This window comes from Giraffa tippelskirchi, chromosome 13 (assembly GCF_054371585.1).
Source record: "Giraffa tippelskirchi isolate mGirTip1 chromosome 13, T2T-mGirTip1v1.2.pri, whole genome shotgun sequence".
Lineage (NCBI taxonomy): Eukaryota > Metazoa > Chordata > Mammalia > Artiodactyla > Giraffidae > Giraffa > Giraffa tippelskirchi.
In genome coordinates, this window is record NC_137287.1 from 9,306,689 (window position 1) to 9,324,382 (window position 17,694).

At 38.9% G+C, this 17,694-nt stretch overlaps 1 protein-coding gene across 50 annotated transcripts in view; it reads left to right on the plus strand.

The window, feature by feature from the left end:
- GTF2I (general transcription factor IIi) overlaps positions 1-17,694 on the plus strand; it is an 83,082-nt gene that overhangs the window by 4,375 nt on the left and 61,013 nt on the right. For 29 of the 50 annotated variants that reach the window (XR_014073356.1, XR_014073358.1, XR_014073360.1 and 26 more), the window contains exon 2: positions 15,336-15,439. Coding sequence is in view for 22 of the 50 variants with exons in the window: in XM_081557989.1 (XP_081414115.1) it covers positions 15,341-15,439 (99 nt within the window). In the remaining 28 variants the exon portion in view is untranslated. Of the gene's footprint in view, positions 1-1,058; positions 1,131-15,335; positions 15,440-17,694 lie in introns of all 50 variants that reach the window. The other 21 variants (XR_014073352.1, XR_014073355.1, XR_014073366.1 and 18 more) reach the window with 1 other exon arrangement.

The following is a 17,694-nucleotide window of genomic DNA, read 5'->3' on the forward strand; positions in this document are numbered from 1 at the left end:
TTTGCAACTCCATGGACTCTACAGTCCATGGAATTCTCCAGGCCAGAATACTGGAGTGGGTAGCCTTTCCCTTCTCCAGGGGTTCTTCCCAACCCAGGGATCGAACCCAGGTCTCCCGCGTTGCAGGAGATTCTTTACCAGCTGAGCCACAAGGGAAGCCCCAATATGAAGAATAATACTCGATTAACCAACGTGTAGCTGAGGCTACTTGTGTGGGGGTAGTAAAACTAAGAATTAGTATTTGAGAGAATGTGTGTATATAATACTGGAAAAAATTAGGTGTATAAATCAGAAGTACTGAATGCATCTTAATATTCTTCTTTTTCTACTCTTTCTTTTTCTTTCTTACCATTTTCTTCTTTCTTGGCTTTCCTTTACTGGAATGCTCCCAGATGCAGTTTTCCCATTTTTGTTTTTTCTTTCCTCTTTGTTTCTGCAATCCTTGCCTTCATTCTCTATGCCTGTTTCTGACGCTGCTTCTCTGCTTTTTCCCACTTTGACCTAGTGGGAAAATAAAAAGTTGGATAGGGATTGTCAGAGTTGATGGCAGATTCACTCATGTTCCATGGTTGTAAAAATTATGGAGGACTTTAAAAGAATTCGCTTATTTAAAAAGTGTAACTCCAGAGGCAAAATGAATTTACGACTGAGTGAGACAGAGTATGGCTTAGTGGGTGCCCATAGACATAGGTTCTGAAATCACTCCATCTGGGTTCAAAACCTAGCTTTTGCCACCTCCTAGTTGTGTTACCTTGAACAATTCCCTTTCACATCTTTGTATCCTAGTTTCCCTATTTTAAAAAAGGATGATGATAATAGAAACTGTTGCTCTTTTGGGGTTGTTCTGAAGACTGAAGGAATTAAAATTACATACTATGTTTAATACTTTATAGAAATTGAATTTTCTAAGGAAGTAAAAACTGCATGTGATGCCAATCCTTGTTATACTGATTATAAGGTTAATCTCCACAGACTCTGGAGAATATAAATTCTGTGAGGGCAAGAATTGTTCTTGGGGGATTTTTTCCCCCTCTGACAAAGTGTTTTTGTCTTTGTAGGATGGCAAAGGAAATACATCACCTGTTCCCCACCTTAAAGTACTGTCTGTGATTGTGCATGGGAGTTCGTAGGTGAGAATTGTGGAGTGGGTTGCCATTTCCATCTCCAGGGCATCTTCCCGACTCAGGGACTGAACCCAGGTCTCCTGCATTGCAGGAAGATTTTTTCTCATCTGAGGCACTAGGGAAGCCTGTATGTGATTGTATTCTGGTATAATTATAGAATCAGAGTGTAGTCAAGTGTTTGGTCCTATTTGGGGTATCGGGTTAAAATGAGCCCTAGTTAGTAGACAGCTATCTATAACGTGAATATCTATAATGGAGATTAATGTCTGGCTTGTAATTAGTAAACTTAAAATTGGAAAATAGCCTTTAGAACTGGTTACCCAATGCAGAATCCCTCCACCAGTTTTCTTCAGCTATCATACAAGTTTTCAAAGCAGTATCTTCTCCCCTCTCCTGGGCTGTTGTTATATTTGAGATAGAAACTCCTAAATGTGTTGAAGGGCAATTGGAATTGCTTTGTTTTTATTGGGCAATTAAAGAAGGTAAGAAAAGTTTAGCTGTCTTATTTGTGGTTAGATCTCAGTCACCTTAGTATTTTCACTAGAAATTGAGTTAAATGATACCTGAGAAAACTGCTTATATCTTGTTCATTATTAAGAATTTGATATATTTAGAAAAAGTTCTTAGTATTGACTATAACATAAATGTGAACAGAGTTTTGTCTCCATTCAATTTTCAGACCAAAATGTACTTAAAGAAAATGAGACAGCGGAACTGAACTAAAATTAAAAAGTGTTCTTGGCCTTAAACCACTTAGGTTAGATTATTGAAATGGTAATTTGACAAAGGAGGATGACAACATGTAAAATGCCCACTTTATAAGTAAAGAAAGTGCAAAGAGATTGACCCTAGTACTGGAATTAGTTTGAAAAGTGCCTAAAGGGGTTCAGGGAAATTCGTTAGCTTCCCACTTTTCTCCTGTTCTTTTTCTTTTTTTTTCCATTTAAAGAATTTTTAAGCCTTTTAAATTCAGTGCCTTTAATTACAATCACAGCATTGTATAACCATCACCACTATTTCTAAAATCTTTCTCATCGCCCCAGATAGAAGGCCATTAAGTGGTAACTTCCCTTTCCTTCTTCCCTGGAGTTCCTGGAAATCTCTTAATTTACTTTTAGTCTCTGTGAATTTGCTTATTTTAGATAGTTCATGTAAGTGGATCATGCAATACTTGTCCTTTTGTGTCTGGTTGTTTTACTTGGAGTAATATTTTCAAGGTTCATCTGTGGTGTATGTATCAGAATGTTGTTCGTTTTTTTAAAATGGCTGGATAATACTGCATTGCCTGATACATCACATTTTGTTTTCTGTTCATCTGTTGATGGACATTTAGATCATTTCTACCTTTTGGGCATTACAGTGTTGCAACATGAACATTGCTGTACAAGTATTTTGAGTCTTCCCTGTTTTCAAGCTTTTTGTGTGTATACTTTAGTGGAATTGCTGGATCGTTGCTTTTTCTTTTTATCGATTTCCTTGGGGCAGAATTTAGATGGATCTGAACAGATCTCTCAATAGCAGAGAAAACCGCTGAGAAATGAGTTTGTCCCTTTGTGAAGAATTTGCGTCGGCCATTTCCACCATGAAAACCTCTTTCTTTCAGATAGTTCCTTATAGTGATTTTTTTTTAAATTGTGGTAAAATATACATACCACAAAGCAGTGTTAAGTGCAGTTTGTACAGTCACATGGTTGAGCAGCCATCATAAAGGACTTTTTCATCTTCCTAAACTGAAGTTGCCTGTTAAAAGAGTAAGTCCCATTCCCTCTTCCTTGCAGCCCCTGCACCCACCATTCTACTTTCTGTCTCTAGGGATTTGACTGATTTGTTTTATTTGGCTTTGCTGCATAGATCTTACTTTGCTGTGTGGAATCTTAGTTTCCCCACTAGGAATCAAACCCAGGCCCCCCACTGCAGTGGAAGCACAGAGACTGGACCTCCAGCAAAGTCCCCGTATATGTGTATTTTAGAAATAAGTGGTTTAATTAAATTTAAGATTAAGTGCTTATTCAGTTTATTGAATGCTTATGTTTAGCACGCTGTCAGGTACTTGACAGATTCTGATAGCAACCTTGTGAGTTAAGTTCACATATTTATTGTCATTTCCAGACTAGGCGATTTGGGATTAAAGAATCCCACAGCCAGCCATATCTAATATTGGAGCTAGGTCTTTAATTCAGAGTTTTGGCCTGATTCCAAAGCTGCCGTTCATAATTGCTTGGCTCTGTTGCCTGCTTTCTGTGGACAATACATTAAAAAGAGAAAAGGTGGAACTTTTAGGCCAGTTACTTGATTTTCATTTCCTCCTCCAATTCATACAAAGTTAGAAAAAACATGTGAGCCAGTTTAACAAGTAAACCAAATGTTTTTTAAACTTGAAGTAAGGTAAAAGGAGTACGTTCTTTGTGTATTGGTAGAGAAAGCTGCTACTTTAAAAAAAATCTGGACTATCAGTATAAAAGTATACTTTATAAATGTGTGAAAAATTTCAAACTAGTGCTGAGAAAAGTTGTGGATTTTCCTGAATAGTTGATAAGGTGTGTGTTTGTTTTTCAAAGACAGTGTTCTGGATACTGTGAAACTCAGTATTGAACTTGTGATCCGCTATTGGGAAGAGCCACTTTCCCTGACTTCATTTAATTATTTTATCACTTTCCTTCATCTGTGTTTTTTTTTTTTTTTTAATTTTACTTATTTGACAGCATCATGAGGCCTGTGGGATCTTAGTTCCCTGAGCAGGGATCAAACTCAGACCTCCTGCTTGGAGTCTTTAACAACTGGACCACCAGGGAAGTCCCCTGGCTTTTTTATTTTTAAATATTTTATGTATTTATTTGGCCGCAAAGGGTCTTAGTTGCAGTATGGGGGCTTAGTTGCCCCAAGGTATGTGGGATCTTAGTTCTCTGACCAGGGATTGAACCCGTGTCCCCTGTATAGAAAGACGGGTTCTTAACCATCGGACCATCAGAGAAGTCCCCCCTGGCTTTTTAAAAAAGATAAAATTTGACTATTTTTGTTAGCTGTCTCAACAGTTTTTTGGAAGTAGGGTGAAGAGGGTATAATGTTTTAAGTATGAAAGTAAACACTTGGAGATCATTTCAAATCCTAACCTTTCCAATGTATTTTGTTTTGTCTTGAGAGATCACTTGATGTTTACTGATAAAATTACAAACTTTATTTCCGTAGAAATTAAGAATTTACACTAGTGGTAAAGAACTTGCCTGCCAATGAAGGAGACATAAGAGATTTGAGTTCCATCCCTGGGTGGGGAAGATCCCCTGGAGGAGGAAATGGCAACCCACTCCAGTATTCTTGCCTGGAAAATCCCATGGATAGAGGAGCCTGGCAGGCTACAGTCCATAGGGTCACAGAGTTAGACACAACCAAAGTGACTTAACACATCTTAAAATGTCAGTGTAGCCTACTATAAAAACTTAAAAGCCTTGACTTAAAAATCAGTCTGGATCCATCTTAATTAACCAGCGTGTCATGAGTGCTGACTATGCAGAACTGGATGGAGGACCCATCCCCAAACCCAAAACACAGTACTGTTGAAACTAAAAGACCCTGATACACCATTTGATTGATACCTGGTCTGTAGAGAAGTTTTATCTGACAACCTTTAGATAAAGTTGTGTGCATGTTTACACTTTTGACATGAATTCTAATCACTCCTTCCTTAAAATGCAAGAAGCAAAAAAAAAAAAAAAAAAATCCAATTTTATTTAGCTAATCGGGACAAATTTTAATCAGTAATCACAGTGTAACATCCTTCACTCTCCCAGTTCTAATACTCCTGACTGCAAAAGCAAAAAAGTTAGACCCCCTTTGAAATCAGGCAAAAGTAGGAGGAATTTTATTAGTGCCTATGTTTTAATTAATATGCATTAAATATTTTAAAAATTATTTTGAAACACTTTTAACAAAATAATTTTAAGAAGAGCAAACAAACAAAAATTTCCCACATACCCTTCATCCTGCAAGCCCATTCATGTTTTGCCAAACACCACTGTATGTAGCAAAGGGCCTAGTCCAGCAGCACACTTAGTTCTTGGTCCAGGGATTGAACCCTGGCCTTGGCAGTAAAAGCTCAGAGTCCTAACCACTGAACCACTAGGGAATCCCCAGTATCACACTTTTCATCCAGTTGTCCCATCTCTATAATATACTTCACTGTAGAGCGGTTCCTCGGTCTTTGATGTTCATGCCCTTAACCTTTTTGAAGGTTACAGAGCAGTCATTTCATAAAATGACTCTCAACTCTGGTTTGTCCAGTGCATTTTGGACAGGAACATCACAGTGTTCTTGTGTTTTGTTGGGTGGGCATGATGTTTATTTGTCCTGTGACTGGAGTTACTTTGAACACTTGGTTAAGATGGTGGATGGTGTGTGCTATATTTTCCTTTGCTAGTAAGTGTTTTGTGAGGCAGTACTTAGGGATAATGAAAATATCTCTTGTCTTTTTAGCATTGTGGAATGCTGGAAATTTTAAAAATTTAGGCTGAGAATTTTAAACATTTTTAGGGTCCGGTACTCTTGCCTGGAAAATCCCATGGATGGAGGAGCCTGGTAGGCTGCAGTCCATGGGGTTGCTAAGAACCGGGACACAACTGAGCGCGACTTCACTTTCACTTTTCACTTTCATGCATTGGAGAAGGAAATGGCAACCCACTCCAGTGTTCTTGCCTGGAGAATCCCAGGGACGGCGGGGCCTGCTGGGCTGCCATCTATGGGGTCGCACAGAGTCGGACACGACTGAGGTGACTTAGCAGCAGCAGCAGCAGTAGCAGGGATGACGTTTAGTGCTTGGACATAAAAGCCTCATGTAGAGGAGTTACCTAAGTCCTTGAAAACAATGAAATTTAAATATTGTGGGTAGTGGAATTTGAAAAATGTTAAAAGTTGGGTTATAGTGTACAGTGTATGGCGTAGTTTAAAAGAACTTGGGAATTAAGACCAGTCAGATATGGATGAGACTCTAACAATAATTCTGTGATCGTGGGCAATTTACTTTCTAAGTTGTCAACTAGTCTTACGTTAGAAAAGGTCTGCTTTGTAAAATATGTCTGGCAGATGTCACAATAAACATGTCAAGATACTAAGTTAGCTTCTTGGGATCTTTCAGAAGTTAAACTAATGGAGTCAATGAGTTACTGTAAATACATTTTCTTTAGAAACTGCTCAGTGGACATAATTAGAACAAATGGTTTGTGCATGCTCAGTCATGTCCGACTCTTTGCAACCCCATGGACTGTAGCCCGCCAAGCTCCTCTGTCCGTGGGGTTTTTCAGGCAAGAATACTGGAGTGGATTGCCATTTCCTCCTCCAGGGGAATCTTCCCGACCCAAGGATCGAACCCGCATCTCCTGCATTGCCAGGTAGATTCTTTACTGCTGAGCCACCTGGGAAGCCCAGAACAAATGGTACTATGCTGAAGAAAATGTAAGATACTTATAAGATCTTTGTTCACAACTCAAAGTGATTTCACTAAATGTATACTGACGTTTTAGGGATGAGTAAGTTTTCTCTCCTGAAAAAAATCTTTAGCTTTTAGGATATTGTAGCTAGAACACAGAGGTATTAAATACAAGTTTCAGAGGTAGAAATTTTTAGGCCACCTAATCGATTGCCAGTATGTAATATTACATGATAACCTATACTAATTTTAATGGAACTGAATCTTATTTAGGATAAAATCAGCTGATTCAACTATTAGGTCCTTGCCTTTTATTTTAGGTACCATCTTAAAACAAAATATATAGTATCTAAGATGATGAATTTTAGCTTTTTCTTAGTTAGTTCTCTTCATTTAAAAAAATTACTTTTATAAACTCAGAATTTTGTAAAGCTTTGAAATTCCATTTTACTGTTCTTAGAATTAAGTGATACTGGAAGTTATTTTACACTTCTCACTGAAGATGAGTGTAGTTAAGACTGTAATGATGCCTTTAGTCACGATTTTGTTGAAATTTGGCTTTCGTGGCTCTTAGTAAAATTAAATGAATTGGTAAATTTGAGTTTTAGCTAACCTTATATACAAAAAATAACCTGAGACTAGATCTCAAATAATGGAGACAACTAAAAAAGATGTGTGTGTGTGTGCTTAGTCACTCAGTCGTGTCCGACTCTTTGTGACCCTGTGGACTGTAGCCCGCCAGGCTCCTCTGTCCATGGGATTCTCCAGGCAAGCACACTGGAGTGGGTTGCTGTGCCTCCTGCAGGGGATCTTCCCAGCCCAGGGATCGAACACACTGCAGGCCGATTCTGAGCCGCCAGGGAAGCCCCAGAATACTGGAGTGGGTAGCTTATCCCTTCTCTAGGGGAATCTTCCTGACCCAGGAATCGAACTGGGGTCTCCTGCATTGCAGGCAGATTCTTTACCGGCTGAAACTACCACATAACAACTGAAAAAAACCAAGGAAGAGATAGCTCATCTTAAATACTGGTACAGTGAAAGCACCCACAGCACAGGAAAGCCATGCTGCATTTTTTTGGAGTGGAGGTCAAAAAATTAAGTTTTGGTGGAAGATTTTCCTGGTTAATTAAAGTATTCCTTTTTTTTTTTTTTTAAACTCTTAAGCCTGTTGAATAATTGCAGAACTAAATACCATATTATCTGTCCTAAATACTGTCTGTAGCCTTCCATGGCTAATATCCTAGGGGTAAATATTTTAACTGATTTTTAATGTTTTCTCAGTTTTAATTGATCCAGGTAACTGCGGTTTAGTAATTATGGCTCTAGAAATAAAACACTAGTTGGTAAACTTACTGGTTTTTGTGGTCTTAAAGTTTATTTCACCATACTTACCTAAATGTACCGTGTGGATCTTAGTTGCTTATGATAAGTAAAAATAATAGAGAACTTAAACTGCCTATAGAAAACTGAAAATGAAATTTTTGAGAAGAAAATATTGAGCCTGGTGCCTGGCTCAGTTCAAATCCATTTCTTTCTAGTTGATCATGGATCTTGGTTTTTGGATTTTACTAAAATAAAGTGTTGCTTAAATGACTCATGGCTGTTTGTCTTTGTTAATGGTGATGTGTGTGCCTGACAGTGCCTGTCAGCAGAGTTTTGTGACGTAAGTTATGAGTTTGTCTAGACAATCAGTCTGCAAATCGTTCATATTTTTTTGCTTTGAACAATATTCTTTATTTTTTCAGAAAGTGCTATTGATGTTCATGTGTACCCTTCAGTGTCCTTCTAGTATTTGCCTTTTGGACAAAAAGGATATTATACTTTTGCTTCAGTTTGCCTCTAAGTGCCAGTTAATTTGCTGCCTTAGAAAGATTGCCTAGTAGTACAGTTCTGATCACCTTTTAACCTGCCTTTCGTGGATTATTTTTGTGTATGAAAGTTGGAATTTGGAGATACAATTCTAGTCCCTGGTTATAAAATTAGCTGTCTCTATGATTTTATCCAGATAGCTAATCTTGTTGGGTTGGGTTTCTCATTTCTAATATAATGGAACAAAGAGCTTGCACTAAAATATCTTGAATTTCCTTCTTGATCTAAGATTGTAAGCTTTAAGAATGAAATGGAAAAATGCTTGTTGAAAAGAACTATAACATCACAAAAAAGAAATAAGACATAAATGTAATGAAAAAACAAGATCAGAGTTAAGACCCCTCTTCCCCCACTGATTTAACAATCTGACCTGAAGCTTAATTTGAAGCAGTATTACTTAATTTGAAAATTTAGTAATACTTTAGAAATCAACACAATCAAATCTTAGAGTCTCGATTTTTTCATTAGAGTGATGATGGCCTATGTCAAAATGGTATAGAGCTCTGTTTGACTCACTATAAAATCTCTTTATTATTGTGCTGCTCAGCATTAATGGCAAGGATCAATAAATTAAAAGTGGAAGTGTGGTCAAATGAAAACACTTCCATGGGGGACTTCGCTGGTGGCCCAGTGGTTAAGACTCCATGCTTCCATTGCAAGGGCTGTGGGTTCCATCCCTGCCTAGATGGGGAACTGAGATACTGCAGGCTGTGCGGAGCAAGTGGCCATAAATAAATAAGTAGCAGGCACACTGGTTACAGCAAAAACAAACCATAAAAAACCCAAGCACTTATGTGGAATTAACTATTGGCTTATTTTGAGGTAGAAGAGATCAGTACAGTAAGGACACAGACAAACCTAATCCCTGAAATGGATCTCCAACAAGAAACCCAAGAAGATTTTACAGAATGGCTGGAGTCCGTTTTCAGAGACATGAAAGAAGGCATTGCTTCTTTTAAACGATAGCTGACAGGTTAAAAGATAAAAAGACGAAACAGCAACAGGCCAATTAAGTTCAGTTTTGAAACTCATAAAGGAGAATTAAAATCAAATCAGGGAAACAAAAGATGAAGTTAAAAAAAAACATTTGGAGTTGAAGAAGTGAGGAAATTGGAAAAACGGGAAGGAAGGTGGAATGGACTCTGGTAGCCATGATTTTTGTGTCTTCGAACACTTTATCAACCCCTTTCTGTGATGACTGTGTCCTGCTTTGCCTTTTGAATAACTGCTTACCTTCCTACTCCACGCTGTTCTGGCTGGACTGCCGATCACAGTGTATCCCAGATAATCTTGTTCTGACTAGCCACTTAAGTGGGCTTGGAATACAAATCCCCAGACCTTCTGTCCAGAAGGTAGCAGGAAGGTACAGGGATCACAGAATAGGTGTGTGGTCAAGCTTTAAAGATATACGCATGGCTGTCATCTTTGTCTTAGGGAAAAAAACCCGTCTTCTTAAGGAGAAGTGAGGTCTGCCGGGAGGGAATAGAAGTCTAATGATGTCCTTTGTGTTCCTTGCCTGGCTTTGTATGGAGTCAGTGCCACCTTTAGGCTGAATAAAACAAGAAAATTTCCTTTGTTTACTTGTGGTGCTTTGAATTGGGTAACCTTGCAGCTTAAGAATAGTTCTGGCTAATTCATAAATTGTTTTTGAAGATAAAGACTATTGTAAATTAGGTGTGGTTCCCAGAGTTGGTGGGACTACTAAGAATGCTCTAGAATTATAAAACAAAACTTTTGTAAAACTACAAAAAGTTGGTAGGAATTTTGAAGAACTGTTAGGAGAAAGCTAATATTAACAGGAGGATGGGGGACTTCCCTGGGGACCCAGTGGTTAGGATGCTTTGCTTCCACTTCAGGCGGCAAGGGTGTGATCCCTGGTCGGGAAACTTAAGATCCCACAGCTGCACAGTGGATCAAAAAAAAACCCTATTTTTAAAGGGAACTAATAGTAAAAGTGGAAATCTCTTTTGCTCTGAGGGCGTCTGCCAGTTTCACCATATGAACTTGAGGTTTGAAAACCTTGTGGGATGAAGAGGCTGAAACCAAAGTACAGAGTCTGCACAAAATTCAGGGGTCAGATTCACCATTCCCCTCAATAACTTGCGACCCCTGATTGAATAAGGCTGATTAAGAAATAAGCCAGCTCGTATCCCTGTTTGTGGTCTAGGTTAACATCTAGGGGATCACAGGAAGGTGAATCCTTGGATTATGATGATCTCCCAGGCAGGTACTGTTCCCAGACACCAGGTCTCATGTTTAAAACAAGGTTTTGATGTAAAACGACCAGCATACAGTAAACCACAATCAGGTATACATGGGAACAAGACCCGTACATTTGAAGGTAGAACTATGAGAAACATCAGAAATACAACTGCAAAGACTTGAGATTTTGAATTATCCTAGACTATAAAACAACTCCCTCTACTATGTTTAAAGAACTATGTCAAGCTTGAAAATCTTTCAGGTGAGGAAAATTTTAAATGCGACATAGCAGCAAATAGAAATTGTGTAAATGAAAACTATAAACAAAGTAAAAAACCTGGTGGATAGTTTTAACAGCAGAATAAGTGCAAGTGAAGAAAAAATTAGTGAAATGGAAGATAAGTCAGAAGACCAGAGTTTAGTTCAGGGAGGAAAAGTGAGAAACATACAGAAGAGAGGAAGAGATTTAAGGATTAATATACATTTAATCTGAGCCTCAGTGTGGGGTAGGAGGTAGAAAATGGGACGGAACCAATACCTGAGGAAATAATATGTGTGTGTGTGTGTCACTCAGTTCTGCAACCCCATGGACCAGAGCTCCTCTGTCCATGGGATTCTCCAGGCAAGAATACTGGAGTGGGTTGCCATTTCCTTCTCCAGGAGATCTTCCCAACCCAGGGATTGAACCCGGGTCTCCTGCACTGCAGGAGATCTTTACCATCTGAGCCACCAGGGAATCCCCAAGGAAATAATAGCAGAGAATTTGCCACAACCAAAGGATGACAGTCCTTAGTAAAGAAGCCCAGTGAATGATAAACGTACTGAATAAAAGGAAATCTAAACTTTGCACCCTGTCCTCACATTCTGAATTGTTTCAGTGCATTTTTTCTTTCTTCTCTGTGTTTAAAAAGATGAAAAGCAATCCGCCATTTTTGTATTTACTCTTAACGTGGCGGACACAGTCGTTTTGGTCATTTCCCTTTTTGTTCCAGAGACTCACTGTCCCGTTTTAGTTACTTGAAATTTTTTTGTTTCATGGTGTCTTTATTTGGGAGACTTTTGAGTTTTGATGTGACAGATCGTATCCTGGGGATTTTTTGTTGCTCATTTCTAGACATACAGAGGCAGACACAGACACACACACACACACACACAGCCTCCCTGTTTAACACCCACACAGACACCCACACACAGCCTCCCTGTTTAACACACACTCAGACACACACAGAGACGCACAGAGAGAGATACCCACACACAGCCTCCCTGTTTAACACACACACAGACACACGTACACACACACACACACAGAGACAGACAGACACGCACTCCTGTTTAAATTAAACCAGAAAAAGAGTGTCTATTTCCTTTTTGTGAGGTGCTCTCTCCGTCAAAGTTCTTTTTTTCCTAGGCTCCCTGGATACTTCCATTTTGCTCTTCCTCTCTCCCAGGGTTGTTGTGAATATTTAAAAGATGACTAATAAAACATGATAGCTATATTTAATGTTTATTTCTTTTTTGTCTATCTTGCTCTTATTTTAAACTGACTTTTTATATAGGGTGAGAGGTGAAAAGACCCTTCCTGGGAAGTGAGTGATTGGGAGTCTCTGATCAGAGAGGAGGTGGCTGAGGGCAGCCCACTGGGGTGTCAGAGCTGGTTGGTGGTCTGGGGCGCCCCCAGCCTGGCTTTCCTGCTCCTGGCTCTGGGAGGACCCGCCCGTCAGGCCTCGTGCTCTGGAAGCTTGTGTCACCACCCGGCCTGGTGTGTCCTCCTGTGGTCACCGTTAAGGCGGCAGTGCGATGACAGTTTCTTTCTGGCAAAGGGCGGAGGAGAGGATGCAGTCATGGGTTAGGGGTGCAGGGAATGTTCCACCCGCTGTGTTGACTAAGGGCTCTCAGGGAAGTGACCCAGATGCAGCCATTTCTAGAGAGCAGAAAGCCCCAGACAGAATCAGCCTTCCCCACGGAGCCTGACAGGACTCTGCCACCTCCAGGGTTCTTCCCATCAAAGAGTACTGAGATATTCCTGGGAAGTTCTGATAATGAAGCGGGAGCGCTCCTCTCCTGTGGCTTCCCCGCAGGCTGTTAGGATGGCGTTCCTCCCAGTTTTTAACACACATTGAATGTGATGGATATCATAGCATATCTGTGGCAATTGAAGGTGAGAAGCGGAAGCAGCAATAGGCAGGAAATTGTCCTAATGTTATATTCTGGCTCTGAGGGTGGCTATATGACCTTGAGAAATCATTGCATTTGTAACATGACAACACATCTTTTTTCTCTTGCTAGAGAATTAAAGGAAAAGTGAGATTATTAAATGCTATGAACATTCAGAAATAATGGTAGTATTAATATATTCTAAATGAAAGTTATTATATAAAAACAGTATGCCTTGTCCATTTTGATTTAACTAAATTTAAATACAACTTTGGGCTTCCCAGGTGGCGCAGTGTTAAAGAATCCACCTGCCAATACAGGAGACACGAGAGACTCGTTTGATCCCTGGGTCGGGAAGATCCCTTGGAGAAGGAAATGGCAACCCACTCCAGTATTCTTGCCTGGAAACTTCCATGGACAGAGGAGCAGCTGGGTGGGCTACAGTCCATGGGCTCACAAAGAGTCAGACACAGCTTAGCACCTGAAGAACAGCAACACTAGTTAAGGAATACACAGGTGTCTTCAGTGAATTAATTTATATATATGTATTTGTTTTATAGAATTACTGTTGATCCTTAATTTTTCGGTTATCCTTTCATATTAATTTCATTTCATTATTTGGTCTCTTGCTAAAACCTAGAACTGATGCTTTTGAACTGTGGTGTTGGAGAAGACTCTTGAGAGTCCCTTGGACTGCAAGGAGATCCAACCCGTCTGTCTGTCCTAAAGGAGATCAGTCCTGGGTGTTCATTGGAAGGACTGATGTTGAAGCTGAAACTCCAATACTTTGGCCACCTCATGCGAAGAGCTGACTCATTGGAAAAGACCCTGATGTTGGGAAAGATTGAGGGCAGGAGGAGAAGGGGACGACAGAGGATGAGATGGTTGGATGGCATTACCGACTCGATGGACGTGGGTTTGGGTGGATTAGGGAGTTAGTGATGGACAGGGAGGCCTGGCGTGCTGCGGTTCATGGGGTCGCAAAGAGTCGGACACGACTGAGCGACTGAACTGAACTGAAAACCTTGAGTTAACTGAATTTAAAAAGGATAGTTTTTAATGGGCATCTAATTTGCATGCTATTTGTAGGAAAACAGTTCTTTTTCTATTACAATTTTTTAAAATTTGCTTTAGATTTTGGCTTCTTAGAATGTCTTAATGTGATGTATTTTTGCCTTTTATTTTGAAATTTTTATTATATATATTAATACATAAAATTTGCCATTTTAGCGATTTAAAATTAGTTACATTCACAGTGTTGCGGGACCACCATCACTATCTGTCTCCAGAACTTTTTTGTCATCCCAACCTTAAACTCTGTATGCATTGAATAAGAACTTCTCACTGCTCCCTTTTTCTAGTCCCTGGGAACTATCATTCTATTTCCTGTCTCTTACGAGTCCAATAGGGTAATCCCTTTTGAGTGGATCACACGTTTGTCCATTTGTGTCTGGATTATTTCACTTAGAATAATAATATTTTTAAGGTTCATCTCCATTACAGCATGTATCAGAACTTCATACCTTTTTAAGGCTGAATTATATTCCATTATATGGATGTACGATAGTTTGTTCATTCATCTGACGGTAGACCCTTGGGGTTCCACCTTTTGGCTCTTGTGAATAATGCTGCTGTGAACATGAGTGTGCAAATACCTGTTCATGTCCCTGCTTTCTGTTCTCTTGAGTATATACCCAGAAGTGGGGTTGCTGCATCATGGTAATTCTGGGTGATTTTTTAGAGGAATACCAAACTGTTTTCCACAATGGATGCACCATTTCACACTCCTGATAGCAATGCACAGGGGTCCCTATTTCTCCACACCCTTGCCAACACTTCCTATTGAATGGTTTAGGTGTTGTATTTTTATAGTGCTTGAAATTCAGCTGAGCCTCTTTGCTGAAACTAAAGTAACAGTTTTCTAGAGAGAAAATATTATAAAGGAATCTTAGATGTTATTTGTCCTGCAGCCTGTTTCCTGCTTAATGAGAAAGTAGAAATCCCATGCCTCACCCTGTCTGCTCCATCCACTCTTCAGTAACCAGTGCCCTCAGGAGAAGGGGAAGTGGTATGTCTTGTACTGTGATAAACTGCGCTTGGATTGCGAAGTGCACTACCTCTTGCTGTCATTGGGAAACATTTTAACTAGTTCTGGGTGACATATAAATTTATTCTGGGAGGTGATGCTGACCTAATTTTATGGAAATTAGATGAAAAATGAGGGGATAGGTTCTGTATCTTACAGGGTAATAGGAGTTTGGGGCAAATAGAATACTCTTTTTTTAAACAAATATTATTTATTTAGTTTTTGGCTGCACCTTGTGGCATGCAGGATCTTAATTCCCCAAGCAGGGGTGAAACCCACACCCCCTGCATTGAAAGATGGGGTCTTAGCTACTAGACCACCAGGCAAGTCCCTAGAATACTTGGTTTTTGAGTTTCCTACTTTTCTCTATTGCAAGAAAACTGTAAATTAGGCAATTAATGGAGGACCCTCCCAGCTCTAAACATACGTTGAACAGGACACTTGAGTTTCTAGCACTCACTTCTTTAATGCTTCTCTTTCCTAGGGATCATGGCCCAAGTAGCAGTGTCTACCCTGCCTGTCGAAGACGAGGAGTCCTCAGAGAGCAGGATGGTGGTGACGTTCCTCATGTCTGCTCTTGAGTCCATGGTGAGGTGGCCCTGCAGTTGTGTGAAGTTTTTCCAAGTTGGATTACATTGGGCTTGTGAAAATGCGATTGATTGGTTTTTAGAAAACATACACTATGTCTTTTATTTTTAATATATACAGATTTTTTTGCTTGAATAATAGTTAATGGGATTTAAGCCTTTCAAATCAAATATTGTTGCATACCATATTTCAGAATCTTCTTAACTTACCTGAATGTGTAATTTTTTACATTTAATTTCAGTTTTCTACCTCCTAATATCTTAGGCAATCCCTTGTTTTACAAAGCCTTAACTTTGAATTTAAGTGTGATATTTGAAGTTAGTCTGAGTGAGTTTGTATATTGTAGTGAGTTGCTGGTGTCTTAGGTATCGGTGTAAAGAACATTACCACAATTTTGGGCCTTAAGATTATATTCACTATTTTATATCTGTTCTTTATTTTATTGTGCTTTGCATTCACAATTTCCTGAATTTGGTGGCCTTCTGCCAAATATGTAGTGTAACTTTATTTTTAAAAAAACTTATTTATACACAACTGCAAAATAATTATTTTGTTGTATTTCTATATTATTATCATAGCACTATAATTTTCTTATCATGTTTTTATGAATTACATATGAGTTCATAGATTTAAAAACTATCAGACTTAGGTATTTTCTGACACAGTGAAATTATATATTCTAAGCAGGAGGAGGCAGTGTATTTCCTGTCTTTAAGTATTATATTATATTATATATATATATAGCAGAATACTAGTGGAATCTCTTGTTTTTCCTTTAGGGCATTTTTTCCCCCTTCTTTCTACTGCATAGGAATTTAAAAAATTATCTCCTTCAAGAAAGCAGTTTTAGAGTGGTTAGTGACTATATATACTATTACTCTCTGTCACTTATTTCTTGCTTTTGGTCTTAAAAATCAGTCAACATTTGTGGCTGTCATGTTAAATAATTTAGAGATTAAATCAACTCTGTTGATATTAAATCATTTTCTTTAATGCTAATCGCTACATAGCATGACCTAAAGTTGCATAGGACCCATTCTCTTTCTTAGACCGTCTCCATAGTTTTCTCACCTTTGGCAGCGTTTATTTCCTCCTCACCAGCAGGAGTAAAAGTCTCTCCTGTTCCCAGTTGTGTACTGTGAAGTATGGTAGGTTATGGGTTGGTTTCATCCCTCTTCCTTTGGCCCATAGGTTTCTTTGATCTAAATCCTTAGACAGTACATGAATCTTGCTTTGCTATTTCACTAACCCTTTGGTGACAGGGTTGTCCAACTAAGAGTGGATAGTGCAGCAAGAATGCACCCTCATTTATCACAAGGTACATAAATAATAGTTCCTTACAGGTGAGCAGCCAGGGTCCATCTCACAGAAATGTACTATAACACAATTACAGTACAGCAGTGTTCGTCATGCTGAGAAGATGGTTGGCTCACCTCAAGGTCACAGTTTCTCTGCTGTGGCTTTATCACAGCTCAGAAGCTTTCTGATCATGAAAGTGGGTATAAAATGATTTATTCCAGATACCATTTTAAAGCGATATTATGCAAGTAATTTCCATTTAAGAAATTAGAGGGTGGTAATTGTACAAATCAAAAACAACCGGAGGAAGCTATAGTTTTCAACAAGTGATGCTAAGAACGTAGGCCATTTGGGGGAAGAAAGTCTTTATTGTGTGTTAAGTTAAATTCTAGATGAGTAAAAATTTAAAGATAGTCATGTTAAGATTAAAAAACCAGAAGAAAATGTATGTAAATATGTATTTAATTCCATAAACAACTTTTCTATGCCTGATGTTAGTGAGGTACCTTTATGCATCAATAGAGAAACACTAATATAGTATAGAAATAAGCGAAAGATAAGCTAATTTACAGAAAACTGTCTAAAGTTCCATATTCTTTAATACCCTTTGATTTTGATGCTGATCATTGGATTATTGGGGGGGTTTTTGTTTTGTGTTTGTTTTTTTTGCCACACATTGTGGCTTGTGGGATAAGTCCCCAGCCAGGAAATGAACCTGGGCCCCAGCAGTGAGAGCACCGAGTCCTAACCACTGGCCCACCAGGGGATTCCCTGGATTGTTGATTATACTGAAGTATAATAATGGTTTATACTTTTAAAAATGGTTCTGGGAAAGTTGTACAGTAATGTTTGCTAGGATACTGAAAGTTAGCCCTTCTAGAAGTACAGATGGGAGTGTCAACTGATGACCCTTCTTAGAAAGCAATTTTCAGTAGGTTTTGAGGACCTTAAAAGTT